The 14,180-nt window shown below is 43.6% G+C and overlaps 2 protein-coding genes across 2 annotated transcripts; one reads left to right on the forward strand and one right to left on the reverse strand.

The window, feature by feature from the left end:
• Window positions 1-8,807, reverse strand: LOC102380533 (olfactory receptor 6M1-like). Its single transcript, XM_006037438.2, has 4 exons — window positions 8,741-8,807; window positions 7,317-7,544; window positions 1,183-1,223; window positions 1-918 (listed from the first exon to the last, which is right to left on the reverse strand). Exons 1-4 carry the CDS (start codon window positions 8,805-8,807, stop codon window positions 1-3), a joined length of 1,254 nt encoding a protein of 417 aa, XP_006037500.2.
• Window positions 8,806-9,792, forward strand: LOC102380787 (olfactory receptor 6M1-like). Its single transcript, XM_006037439.2, has one exon. It carries the CDS (start codon window positions 8,806-8,808, stop codon window positions 9,790-9,792), a length of 987 nt encoding a protein of 328 aa, XP_006037501.2.
• The last annotated feature ends 4,388 nt before the right edge of the window (window positions 9,793-14,180 follow it).

The following is a 14,180-nucleotide window of genomic DNA, read 5'->3' on the forward strand; positions in this document are numbered from 1 at the left end:
TCAGAACCTTTTTGAAACATTCCCAACTCCCTGTCTGAGCATCTCTTTAAATACAATCTGGACTTTCTCATTCCTCAGCGTGTATATGAAAGGGTTGAGCAAAGGAGTGATGACAGTGTGAAGGAAGGACACTGATTTGTAAAACTCTGAGGAGTGCAGTTTTTTTGGCAGGACATACATGAAAATAGAGCAGCTGTAGAAGATGGAAGCAACGGTGATGTGGGCTACACAGGTGGAGAATGCCTTCTGGCGTCCTATAGCAGACGGGATACGCAGGATAGTGTGGATGATATACATGTAGGACATTGTTGTTAGGAACAGTGAGCTAAGCACTACAAAGGCTGAGATTGAGGAGATGACCCTTTCAATAAGACTGGTATCCACACAAGCCAACTTCAACAGAGGCTTTATGTCACAGAAGAAATGGTTGATAACATTGGGGCCACAGAATGGTAACTGGGACACAAGTATGGTGGGGCACAAAACTGATACAAATGCTCCCATCCAAGTGCAAATAACCAACTGCAGTGTCAGCTGTCCACTCATGATGATGGGGTAATGCAACGGCTTGCAAATAGCAACGTACCTATCAAAGGACATCACAGCCACTAGGATGTACTCAGATGTGCCCAGGAAGAAATAGAAATAAGTCTGAGTGATGCAGCCAGAGAAAGAAATCATGTGGTTGTTTGACATGAGACTCTGCATGGTTTTTGGGAGGATGACGGTGGTGAACCAAAAGCCTGAGAAAGACAAGTTGCAGAGGAACCAGTACATGGGGGAATGTAGGCGATAATCCCTCCACACCAAGGCTATGATCAGTGTGTTGCCCATGAGTATCAGTCCATAGATTGCCAGAAGAATGAGGAAGACAAGGCTTTTAAACTGACTGATGTTTGGGAATCCAACAATAGTGAACTCCTTCACTGTGGTTTGGTTCTCCTTCTCCATGGCTCCATCTTGAGCTATTCTGTACAAGGAAGAGAAAAACGATGCTATAAACACAACATTTTTAAATATCTTATTAAAGTAAAGGACCCTGGTTTAATTTTTTTTTCAAAAGTGCATAAGTGGACTTATGTCTGATGTTGACTGAATTTCAGTTGGATATGTCTAGAAATCACTTAGGCTAATTTCAACCTGCAGCTGCTTGAACTAATCAAAGGGAAGGATGAACAGCACCTTGAATATTGTTGACCAGTGCCCAAGTGGGAAGAACGTCTCTGACAAGTGTTTACATGCAATCAATTAAAGCCACAAGAGCATTCATGTTATGGAAAATGAAGAAAAATCCCCACTAAAACTATGATATGGTTATTTGACAAGTATGAAAATTAAAGCCTGGAAGGAAGGGATCCTAATGGAGATAGTGGACTCCCCATAACTTGAAGTTTTTAACATCAAGATGGGGTAGGTGATCCGTTACTGAGTGATCTCTGCTTTCCCTTCTGACTCCTGCATTCAAAACAGCCTACTCATTACAGTGAGCCTCAAACAGATTCATAGACACAGCTACAGGTTTCCTAGCACTTCATTGAAATCACCTAGCTCATTGGGAGACAGAGGCATCATGAAACAAGCAGATGCCGAAATTACTATTCTTAAAATGGCTTAAAGGGTTAATATGTTCAGCATTTCTGATTTCTGCTTTCACTGGAGCTGGCTTCAATGTTTTCATCTACCCTTTCCATTTCCCTTCAGCCCAATGAGGTAATGTCTTTACAGTGATCTGGGGAATTTGGTAATTAAATAAAACGTTTGTTCATTCGTTCTTTCATTCTTTCCTTCCATTATTTTTGGTCATCACTAAAAACCCATGAAATTGGATAGAAATGTGTTTTTGATTTCACTCTTGTACTCTATCAAACACCTTCAAGAGCAAACTGGATGCTTATCTTGCTGGGATCCTATGACCCCAGCTGACTTCCTGCCCTTTGGGCAGGGGGCTGGACTCGATGATCTTCCGAGGTCCCTTCCAGCCCTGATGTCTATGAAGTCTATGAAAACTCAAAACATGTTGTAAGAAAAAAAAATCAGAATTACTTCCTTTACTTGTTTATTATTTTCCCTAATCTATTTTTCAAGAATCATTTTGATGCAAGTGAAACATAATATTTCTCCTGCATCTTTAATTAGTTATCATCTTAATTGTCACTTCAGCCATGGTTCCATACAGTAATCATGAGAAGTGATTATCAGACAGAGTCAGAATACTATTTGCATGCAATACCAGGTTGTTTAGCCCTTGTTCATGATGGTAGGGAGTTTAACCACACGACCCTCTTCACTTTCACTTTCAAGTTAACCCACAAACAGTCTGAACGTTTTTCCTTGGACGGAGGCAGTACTTACTGTGACTGAGGTTCAAAATTTTAGCATTAGGGCTGGGCTTCCTTGATGTCTAAGACAGATATAGGTGCTAACACTCAATGGGAGCTTGGTGCATGTTTCTATTCGGCTTCTTTGAAAGCCTGCCATGGCAGGGGGTCGGACTAGATGATCTCCTCAGGTCCCTTCCGACCCTACCGACTATGAAACTATGAAACTAAGACATTATGAAACAACCTCCTGCCTGCCCTAACCATGGGGATGGTTCGTTCTCTTAATACCTGCCTCTGGCAGCTCTTTGTCGATCTCCCATTCTGTGACTTCCACCACTTAAGTCGAGTCCAATGTAACAGCTGCAGAGTCTGGGCTCTAAATGACATAGGATTACTAAAGGACTTTGTTCCAGAAGAGGTATACTAGACCCAGGTCAAGAGGTTTCAGCTAGCAATATTGGATGCATTCTGCCTTCTGTGGACAGAGTGATGCTGCATTTCCTCTCCGAGTCCTACCAGTACAGTTCTATACATAATTCATTTCTGCCTTCTGTGGGCAGAGTGATGCTGCATTTCCTCTCCAAGTCCTACCAGTACAGTTCTATACATAATTCAAACAAGCATGCCCTTTCTAGGATACTCTCACTTGGAAAACCTGAACTCTGCCCTTAACTGTTCATTAGGAGCAAGTATAAAAGGGGAACTGAGGGTATCCTCATCACAATAGTTTATCCATTAGAGATCTCAGTTCCTGAGAATGGCACAGCCACTTTTATGATGGCTTGGCCATTAATTCCTGGTTTACAGCTCACCGTCATACGCTGATAGTGCAAAGCTCCTGGGACTGAGGGTTCATTAGTGTGTCTGCATTTCTTCCACAGCCTGCACATCATGAACAAGCTAGTGATTCTAGTCCACATCACTTACCTGGCCGGGCAGATACCGTGGTGATGGTTTTGGCCTATGTTGTTCTACTGACCAAGCAGGGGAGATACCCTTCTTCCTGGCCTTGAATGATTTGGTGTAGTTGAAGGTAGAGACCTGCCCATTGCACTGTGGGCAGGCACCCCTGCACAAGTCTGTTAAGGCCTCCCAATGGGAGGATCTTGGCCACATAATTTATAGTAACAAGGGATAGCTCTTGGGCTTTCCCTCTAGCTTGCTCCTATGGCCTTTTGGCTGGGGGCAAGCAACACTAGATGGCATCTGAACCCCAAGGCCTTCGGGCTTGGCACTTGCATGTAGGATACCAGCCATGGATGTGGCAGTATCTGAAGCCCAGAGAAGACTCTGGGAGGGAGAATACTTGTCAGTAGTAGCACCACACAGACCTGAATGATTGAGCTCTGCTCAATATGTAGAATTCAGAACTGATTTGGTTGATTTTGCCCAAGACACAACATAAAAAAAAAAAAATTTGAATCCACATCAGAAGTGTAAACAGACATGACCTCAATGGCCTTGCCCCTCACCCACTAAGGAGCTGATCAGAGGAGTGTTAGGTAAATTGTGAAGGAAATGAGCAATGCCAGTTTGAGTATTAAAGGCCATTTACCTTCTGCCCTATTCTCCTATGATGTAGTGCAGAATTGCAGGCCACTCTTTTAGATGGCTGAGACACGGTGCAAGTAGGCTGGGACTCTAGAGGTTGAGTCTAACTTCACTCAGCCCTAAGCTCCCTCTAGGACCCATGGGAAGGTCAGTCAGTAGCTTTTAAGTCTCTGTTTCCCATTTGGGCACTAGAAATGATGATAATTTATTATTTCACAGTGATAACCTGAAGATAAATTCTCTAGCACTTCTCTGAGGCTTCACCCTACAGAACCACCTTCAACTTGTCTGACAAAGTCAATTCCATCTCTAGGATTCGCCTTTCCCAGTTACTCAGAGTGACATTGTATTTCCCTTCATGCATGGATGACAAAAAATGACTACACAGCCACAGAAACTAGCCGTGTGCTCCCTGGAATAGAGTGAGGAGGTGGGACAGGTCTTCCCATCTTTTCTTTTCACACCAAACGCGGTGTGATCAGAGCACTCAGTCACCCAGGCCTCCCTCACACAGTGGGTTTTTTTCTTGATTTCCAAAATGCTAATCCAACCACTACCGCGCAGCTCAGCAATTCCCTAGTCCCCTCTTTGGATCACCATTTGAAACTGGTCTTCTGGGAGGCAGAAGATATTTAGGGCCAGTTGTTCGCATGGACAAGAACTAAATATTTCAGGGCATATAAGTGCCAAACATGCCATTCAGGTGACCTAAACTGAAATTAGGTAATAAGGAAAGGATAGATCAGGGGCTCCTAACCTTTTTTTGCTGTGACCCTAAATCCAGGTCAAGACCCCACCACCGAGTCACTCATGCCCAGTGGTGCCAGTGGAGCCCAGGCCAGGCCGAGATCATGGGGGGCAGCAGCAGCGAAAGCCATGCAGACTGTGCACCGAAAGAGCCCCACAGGCAGGAGGGGGGGAGCGAGGGGGGAACCCCCTGCAACCCTGATTTGGGTTGTGCTCTGAAGTTGGGAGCCCCTGGGACAGACTTTTACCTATAGTGTAAGCAAGGTCATATCATCCATTCAAAATCTCTATTAGCTAATATATCACGAGCCAAACTCTTCCCTGATTTATCTTTTCTGGTGGCAAGGGAGATGGGATTGAAAGGTAAGAATGTCACCCCTAGTAAGGGGAACAGGACTCCAACTTCTTGAAAAGTTTTTTTCCAGCTGAATCCATTTTTGTCATAAACTGCAGCTCAGTGGATTCAGATTGGGAATACGTCCAGTTATGTACATTTCTCTGATTAATTATCACAATATTGTGCGTAGGCTTTTACCCCTGGTTGCATTATATCACATTACATTATGCTGTGTTATGCTGAAGTCAGAAGATGATCATCAGAGTGAAATGTTTCAGGTTTTTGGAGATGTAAGTTGTGGCCATGATCACAACCAACTGGTATATGCATATTTTGGTGCAAAATACTGAGATTTGGGCCAGAATTCTATTCTAGTGTATAGACAGGTGGAACAGCTATAACAGGGGTTGTGTGACCCCCACCTGAAAGCTTTTCTCTGTCACATCAATACTGGATTTTCTGTTTGTTCTTCTCTATGGCTCCTTTCTCTCAAATCGGGGCCCCCCATTAACCCATTTGTGGCAAGGTACTCCTTCCACCCTTCACCTCATATTTGACATCTCCCACTAATGTCGTCCTCTCATCCAAAGGTGGCTATACACACTCCACTCTACCCTAAAACAGAGACTCCAGGCATAAGCCAATTGAACTTTGTATACTTTGCACTTCACGTGCACATATTTAAAGACTATCATCTTTTATGCTGGCAACTGGTTGCAAAAGGATGCTAAGGCATTAACAAGCTAGACCTGCATCTAGCTAGTCCGGTATTTTGTCTCTATTGCAGTCTAGTCCAGGTGTTTTGGGGGGAAGTATAAAAGCACCTGCCCATATCACTTTTGGAATTTGTCCCACTGATTAAATGAAGGAGGAGGGTCTTCTCTGGTCCAGGCTAGTCTATCTAAGTAGACTCATCATCTACTCTGCCTTTTGCACAGATGTAACTCTTGATTTCTAAGGAGTTGCCCCAACATGTAGCCAGGGTAAGGTGCTGGTGTCCCACCTGGGAAATACAGCCAATTAAGAACTGAAATTCCTTAGTGATGTTTGGCACCTCTGTCTGAGTTCATGCAAACTCCACCTGGTGCCAGAAATATTTAACAAGAAACAATATAAACATGCACGCATCAGTCCGAAGTGCTAAAGAGCAGTGAATGCTCTATTTCTCAATGATTCTGTGATTTTTCTACTAAATCTCTGGATTTCCCTCCTCTCATAAAACATAGTCCCTTAAATGAATATTATCTCTGAGGATGTTCCATACAGCATGAAGGTTATCCAGAGGAACAGCTTTTCCTTAACCTGATTGCTGGGTTATTAAATCTCACCAAGCCAGCTACTTCCCTAGTAAACTGAGCTTATTCTCTGTATAATAATAATATTAAAAATCCTTCAACGTTTGGGAATAATCTCTTGGGGAAGCACTATTAGGTTTGTTCTTTGTCTAGTACAATGAGAGGGAGAGCAGTTCACTGCTCTGGAAAAGGTGTTAAACCAGGAGTGTCATTACTCACTTTCTGACAGTATATTAATGTTAATACTAATATTGTTGATGCATTTTATTTTATGGTGCTCGACTGCAGCCACAATCTAGCTGTTCTGCAACACAGTCCTGGGAATGCAGGCTGAAAACTTCTGTTTATGTAAGTATGATATTTATGTATTAATATTATTGGATGGCATCACATTTGCAACAGATCTAGGGGTGTTTTAATAATTTATATTAAATTATAAGTTCTCCAGAGGTCAGTGTAGGCAGACTAGTCAGGAAATAGCTGTGTCAGCAGAAGATCTGGAATATGATTTGCAGTGCACAATAAAATTAAGGTAGAGAGAGAGAGAGAGACATGGGGCATGGTTATATTTTCTCTTGAGTTTCTTGTGTTCAAAGCAGGAAAATACTAAAAAACCCTTTAAAGACATAGCCTATATTTTTCAAGTATATATACATGACTCAAGCACTGAAGCTCCCTTGGAACTTTTGACCCATTAAATGCTTTTGAAACGCATTACTGCTACTTGTTTTCCAAGCATAAATAGATAATGTTTTTCATTATGTGCCAATATACCAAGTAGTATAAATTAGGAAAGGGTAAAGTGAGAGGCAGGATAACTTAAAAAAAAAATGTAACACTTGCTTCCATAGAGAACTGATGTTTTGCAGGGTGTTATAAATGATAAATTTGCTTGTTGGGGGACAGAATTAAACTGGTAATAATGGTGAATTCTGATCATCACCAACGGAAATTAAAGCACCTTTCAGGGGGAGGCAAAGATCACTGTTTTTGTACAGTTGGAGAAAAAAAGGCAGAGAAAGATTAAGACCAGGTTTTCAAATACATTTCAGGGAATAAGGATACCAATGCCAGGGAATTTCAATAAAGGCTGGAACCTAATGTCTTCAGGTTTCTTAGAAAACCCAGAAGAGTTGGGCTCATGGTCATTAGCAATGCTGGAAAGGGAATGCGAGTGTCCTGATTCCCAGTATATGTCCCTAGCACCTGGATCATTGCACCACTTATCTGGCTGTCTACAGAGCAGTGATAATATCTGATATAGTGAAGATTCTGTATAAGTGGTTGAAAAACCTAAGAAAGGGAATGAAAAAAAGGGGGGTTGAAAGGGAGGCCTTTGAGAGGCTGCCCTAAAAATGCGATGAGAGATTGTTCTCCTTTGTCATAGAGGACAGAGGACAAGGCACCGGGCTTAACCTTCAGGAAAGCAGTTTAGAGTCATACTCAAGGGGGAAAATTAAAATAAAATAAAAACAGAACAAGCAAACTACCAAACTGTAAGAGCAGGAGGAAAATAGAAGAAGCTTCCCAGGGAAGTTTTGTAATCTCCTTCACTGGAGGTTTTCTGTCTGACACAGTCTAGCAACTGTGAATATGATATGCACATATTTAATCCATGGGGCTGGATTAGATGGCACTTCATACCTCAACCCTATTACTCCGTGATTCTGATAATGGCACATATCTAATCCATGGGGCTGGATTAGATAATATGCTAATCTAGGTAACAGGCACATATAATATCTAGGTTAGATAATATGCTAATCTAGATAATATGCACATATCTAATCCACGGGGCTGGATTCGATAGCACTCCATACCTCAACCCTATTACTCAGTGATTCTGATAATGGATGAGGGTGCATGTCTTCTTTTAGTCCAGCTCACCCAAATTATCAGGCTTGGAAGAAAAGTAAATCAAGTGAGCACTTTCCTTGCCAGAATCTCCCCTCATTTGTACATGCATGAAACTCAGAGGAGTTGCTAGTAATATGCAAGGATAAATGAGCAGAACATCCTTTTGGTTTAATCTAGTGGACTCACTCCTCCTTTCACCCTGATTGAGAAGAGGATCAAACTTTTTTGAAGCTACTCCTGATTTCCATGGGTGTGATGAGCTGCAACCCAAGTTTTGTGGAGCTATACCAGGTTGGACTAGCTGGACTGGACCCTGTGACTTCAGGGGAGTTATATCACAAAGCATACAGGAGAATTGTCCCTTTCACTGCTGCAGAGTTAATCTTAATTTAGTTCACAATTATGGGAGATCACTTTACCTATTCAGCACTTAAGTGTAATTCAATTTCACCTTGTTCAAGTCTCTGAAAAACCAGGTAGTGCAAGGTCTGCATGTGTCCTCATTATTGCTTTTGCAACTTCATCTTCAGGCTAAGGTGATGGCAAGTTAAAAAAGCAGGTGAGGTAATGTCTTTTTTCAGGACTTAGGCAGGATGGAATAGGGACACAGTTAGGGACCTATATCCACCTACATGAAAGAGAGTCTTTTTGCATGGTGTCTCTCTTGTGTTCATTCAGGCATGTTGCAAAGGAAGCCATGAGATCTGAAAACCAAACCATGGTGAAGGAATTCATCCTACTGGGATTCTCTGGCATCTGTGAGATTAAAGTCCTCGTCTTCCTCACTCTGTTCCTGACCTACATGCTGACATTAATGGGGAACATCTTAATCATTGCTCTGGTGTGGAATGATTATCGCCTGCACATGCCAATGTACTGGTTCCTCTGTAACTTGTCCTTCTCAGGCATATGGTTCACCACTGTCATCATCCCAAAGATGATGCTAAATATCCTGTTGGGCACCAGAACTATTTCTTTCTTTGGATGTTTGATGCAGACCTACTTCTATTTCTTCCTGGGGACCTCCGATTATATCCTGGTGGCAGTGATGTCCTTTGATCGGTATGTGGCCATCTGCAACCCTCTGCGGTATTCTGTCATCATGGACGGTTGGTTTACCTTCCAGCTAGCCCTAGGGACATGGATCGGGGCATTCCTTTCTGTCCTCTACCCAGCAATTGTGTTCTTCCAGTTACCTTTCTGTGGCCCCAATGTCATTAACCATTTCTTCTGTGATATCATTCCAGTCTTGAAGCTGGCCTGTACTGATACAATCCTCCTGGAAATGCTGAGCTTTGTATCTTCTTCTATTGTTGTTCTGGGCTCTCTGCTCTTAACAACAGTGTCTTATGTCTATATCATCACCACCATTCTGCACATCCCATCAGCCACAGGCCGCCAGAAGGCATTTTCTACCTGTGTAGCCCACATCACAGTGGCTTCCATCTTCTATGGCTGCTCAATATTCATGTACATACTACCAGAAAAGAGTCATGCATCGTGGTTCTACAAGGTGGTGGCTTTTCTGCACACCGTGGTGACACCTTTGCTGAACCCATTCATATATACTCTGAGGAATAAGAAAGTCAGAGATGTCTTGAAAGATACTCTGAAGCAGGCAGAGAACAGTTTTCCAAGGGATAGAGTACAAGGAGAGAGAGAGAGTAAAAAGGTAAACCATTAAGAACAACAAAAGAAAGACTTTTGGGACCAATCCAGCCCATTCTAGAAGGACTTCTAACCATGAGAGCACTGGGTATCTGGATCAGGCTTCCAATAAAGGTGGTGGGGGCAAGAAACCTAGTTGTAAGGAAGAACACAGTGTGTTTATTTTCAAGGCATTGTGTGATATGCCAGCCAGTGATAGTAGGAGGCTGGATATGATGAGCTGGGAAACCCCTTCTTGGCCCATGGTACTATCCATCAGATGTGGAGCATCAAGAAGCTCTCATTTTTCACATATCTTACATCCATAGTCAGCCCTGGTTCCTGGAAGGCAGGAAGGCTGACTTTTGTAGGTGTGTGCAATGTGCACGGAGAACAGTGTTGAAGCTATGTAAACAGTAGGCATGGCTGAAGATGGACACCTACAGGAGGACAGCCCAGTGTTTATGGCAGGAGTGCAGTACACTGGAGACTTAGATTCGGCTGTCTGCACTGGAGAGCTCCATGACAGATTGATTCATTTATTTGGGGCTAAATTTGAAAGGCACTGAGATGTCTGAACATTCACAAAGGTGCCAAGTGGTCTCATCTAATCCCAGACCTTAAACTGCCTTCCCTTTAAAGGACTACTACCAATCTCAGGAGGGGTCTGTATGTATTAAAAGTTCCTAAACTGCTCTTTGAAAAGGAGACTATTAATTTTTCTGTGCCTTAGGCCCCCATCTGTAATACAGAAGCCCTCTCCTACCTTCCATAGCTGACACAGGGAGAAGGGCATTAAGGTTTTCAGGGCAGCTGAATGTTGGGCAAACAGGGAACTGATAAATACTTGCAGCAAACAGGCTTTCAAAACATGTGATGACCTGGACCTGGGATACCAAAGCTGCAAGATGGGAGCTGGGGGTTGACAACTCCACACCTCTGGGAATGGGGGCCCTTCTTCCTTAACAGTGCAATTTGTCTATGCGGGCGATGGAGGTTCTTTGGGCACTGGTCCGAGGCAGCAGGGTGCAGTGCCAAAGGAGTATGGGCAGTCACAAACCTCAGCATCTACCTCTCCTTAAGCCAGTTGCTCTTTCTTTTGCATTTTGCTGGAAGCCACATAGAGCTAGGAAGGGTTTTTTACCCCTCTTGTTGTTATAGGTGTTGGCAGTTTTTGTTTTTTTTTTCTTCTTTAGCCTTTCTCAGAAGCTCTTGATATTGGCTGCAGCAAAACATGGGGACTGTGACTGGGCTGTGTCACTATTCCTGTTGGGACTAAAACATAGAGGTTCCTGCTTAGAGGGTCTTGCCCCTCTCTTCAGGGTTAGCCCAATAGCTGCATTTGGGATCAGGAAGGAATTTTACCCAAGCCCTGTGACCAGGGCCAGAGCCATGGGATGCCAAGATGCAGGGCTTGGGATGGCATGCGAAAAAAAAAAGCCACGCCACGCCATGCCTCAAAAGAGAGACTGATAAAAGATGGAAGGCTGAAAGTACCACCAAGGAGAAGTACTCAGCACTGGTCCATACCGGCAGGGAGCGGATCAGAAAAGCCAAGGCTGCAACTGAGCTCCATCTGGCTTCACATATCAAGGATAACAAAAAGTCCTTTTTCAGAAATGTATGGAGTTGGAAAAAAAATCAAGGGTAACATTGGACCCCTGCTAAACCAGATGGGACAACTGACAACCGATGCCCAGGAAAAAACAAACTTGCTAAATGGGTACTTTGCATCAGTTTCTCACCAGTCCCATGGAATGTCCCTGCCCACTGCAGGACAGGGAGGCCTGGGTGAGGGAGATTCCTTACCATCCATCAAAGCTGACCTTGTGAAGGAACACCTTGACAGGCTGGATACCTTCAAGTCAGCCAGCCCTGACAGTTTAAACCCAAGGGTACGCTGTCAGATGTCATAGCCCAACCATTGGCAAAAATATTAAAAAATTAGTGGCGCCCAGGTGAAGTGCCTGAAGACTGGTAGAAGGCCAATGTGGTACCCATCTTCAAGAAAGGATGGAAAATAGATCCAGGGAATTACAGGCCAATCAGCTTGACCTCAATCCCTGGTATGATTCTCGAGAAAAGTGCACAGGTACATGGGGAGTCCGATGTCCGGCGGGTCGCAGTGTGTCCAATTCTTTATTGAGTCCATGAGTTTATGTACCAAGGCAAGGAGGCTGAAGAAGTGAAGTTCATAGGGCCGGCTGTGAAACCTTTTGCCTGTCAGCAGCCGGAGGTGCAGGGCCCAAGAAGCCAGAACCCGCTACACCTATCTCCTTGTCACTTGGCAGGCTTCATGGCCTCAGCAGGGGCCACCATCCCTGCAGTTTTCACCTTGCTATAGCTTAACACACACACAGTGTCACCCATGTCATGAGTTTTGCTTGTCGGCACCTTGAGATGCAGTTTCCCAGAAACCCATGCACCTATCTCCTTGAAACTTGGTAGGCTTCATGCCCTCGGCAGAAGCCACCATCTATGCAGTTTTCACCTCACTGTGACTTAACACATACACTTGACATGCATTTTGCTTTCAAGACTTTGAGGTGCAGTTTCCCAGAAACCCCTGCATCTATCTCCTTGAACCTTGGAAAGCTTCATTTTCTCAGAAGGGTCTATCGTCCCTTCAAGTTTCATCTGAATTAGGAAAAAAAAAGACAAAGTTATAGATATTTCATTGATTCCCCATTATACTCTTTGGCCACAGCTCTGAATCTCTCCAAATCAGTGCCAAATCTTCCAAAGCTGATTTGGCCAAATAGGTTTGGAACAGCAATCCAAATCTCCAAATTGAATTACTGGCCTCCAAATCAGCTGAATCTGAATCAAATAGTTCCCTATTCACACAGGTCTAGTGCTCAGGACCTGAAGGCTATAAGTTCAAGGCTGGGTATAGTTGCTTCAGCTTTATGTGCAGGTTTTGTGAGCTGAAGATTTTTTTCCCCCTGATACTGCTGAGCATTGATGGGCTCAAGAGCCACTTGACCAGTGCCAGGGGTGTGGGATGCAAAGATGCAGCCTCCATAACTGGGACTAGTATAGCTGGATCACTTGGACCAATATGACCTGGTCAGTTAGCCAAAAATGAGTTGAGTAAGGGTGAGGAACTGCAACCAGTATAGCCTGGGACTTGAGACCAGTATGGCTGGATTACTTATACTAATATGCTGGGGTAACAGGGACAGTAAGCCTGTATACATATAAAGTTTATCCTTTAAAGCCCCAGATGACCTTGATTTAAGCCTCTAGTTTTGAGAACTCTAAAATATGGAGTTTTGAGGCAGGTTTTTCTGTTCAACATTTTGCTCACTGCCCCTTTGAATGCCTTGCTTCTGATGGCATAGCTGAAAGAGCAGAAACCTGGAATCAGGATGGTGGTGAAAATGGGCACCAACATGTTAGCTCTAAAACTGGAATGGCTTGAAGAATGCAAGTACATAAATAGTGCAACCACCAGTGATGAGCGGCACACACACAGAAGTATTATTTTATTTTTGTTTCCCTTAAGAAGACAACATCAGTGCAACATTTTTATATTCTTTCATATTTATGTATTTTAGATCATAACTATCATCTGCTGTAGTCCTCTATTTATTTAATAATTTCCCCTGGCAAAAAAAAATTGTATTTTCACTCCTGCAACCTCTGATCCTAATAAATCTGGCTCATTATTAGTCTTACGCAGTACCACTTCACCAAGTTTCCTGGGGAATTTGCTGGTGTACACCAGTCAAGGGCCCGGCCTCATCTGTGCCACTAATCAGTGTATCTGCCAATAGACAGTGTGTCAGATTTGTGAAATCTTAATTATCTTCCACATGTGCATGTTTCACAGACACAAACCAATGGAAAAAATGTTGCAGCCAGAGGCTTTGAAGAACACCTTGGGCAGAATCCCATTTCACATGACATGCCTAAACATCAGGTCGCACCTAGTTTTCAGCAGGGTGGAATGGGATCTGAAATAGTGCTTGAGTGCCAAAGACAGAAGTTACATGGCTGCACGTATGCCTTCACCTCCTCTGGGATGGGCTTTTCACTGTGTCCATAGGGATCAGGACTAGGAGCAATGGTCTCAAGCTAAAGTGGGACAGATTTAGGATGGAGATTAGGAGGAATTTCCTGACTATGAGGGTGGTCAAACATTGGAACAGGCTGCCTAGAGAAGTAGTGGAATCTCCATCCTGGGAAAATTTCAAAAATAGGTTAGACAAACACTTAGTTTGGATGGTTTAGTCAGGGATAATCCTGCCTTGAGCAGGGGCTGGACTAGATGACCTTGTAGGTCCCTTCCAGCCCAACTTTTCTATGATCTTCATAGTAGCTACAGTCAGGAGGGACCTGAACAGATCATCTAGCCTGACCCCCGGCCACAGGCAGGAATGGATGTTGGGTTCACAAGACCCCAGACAGGTGATCATCCAA

The sequence above is a fragment of the Alligator sinensis genome, unplaced genomic scaffold, assembly GCF_000455745.1.
Source record: "Alligator sinensis unplaced genomic scaffold, ASM45574v1 scaffold526_1, whole genome shotgun sequence".
Classification (NCBI taxonomy): Eukaryota; Metazoa; Chordata; order Crocodylia; family Alligatoridae; genus Alligator; species Alligator sinensis.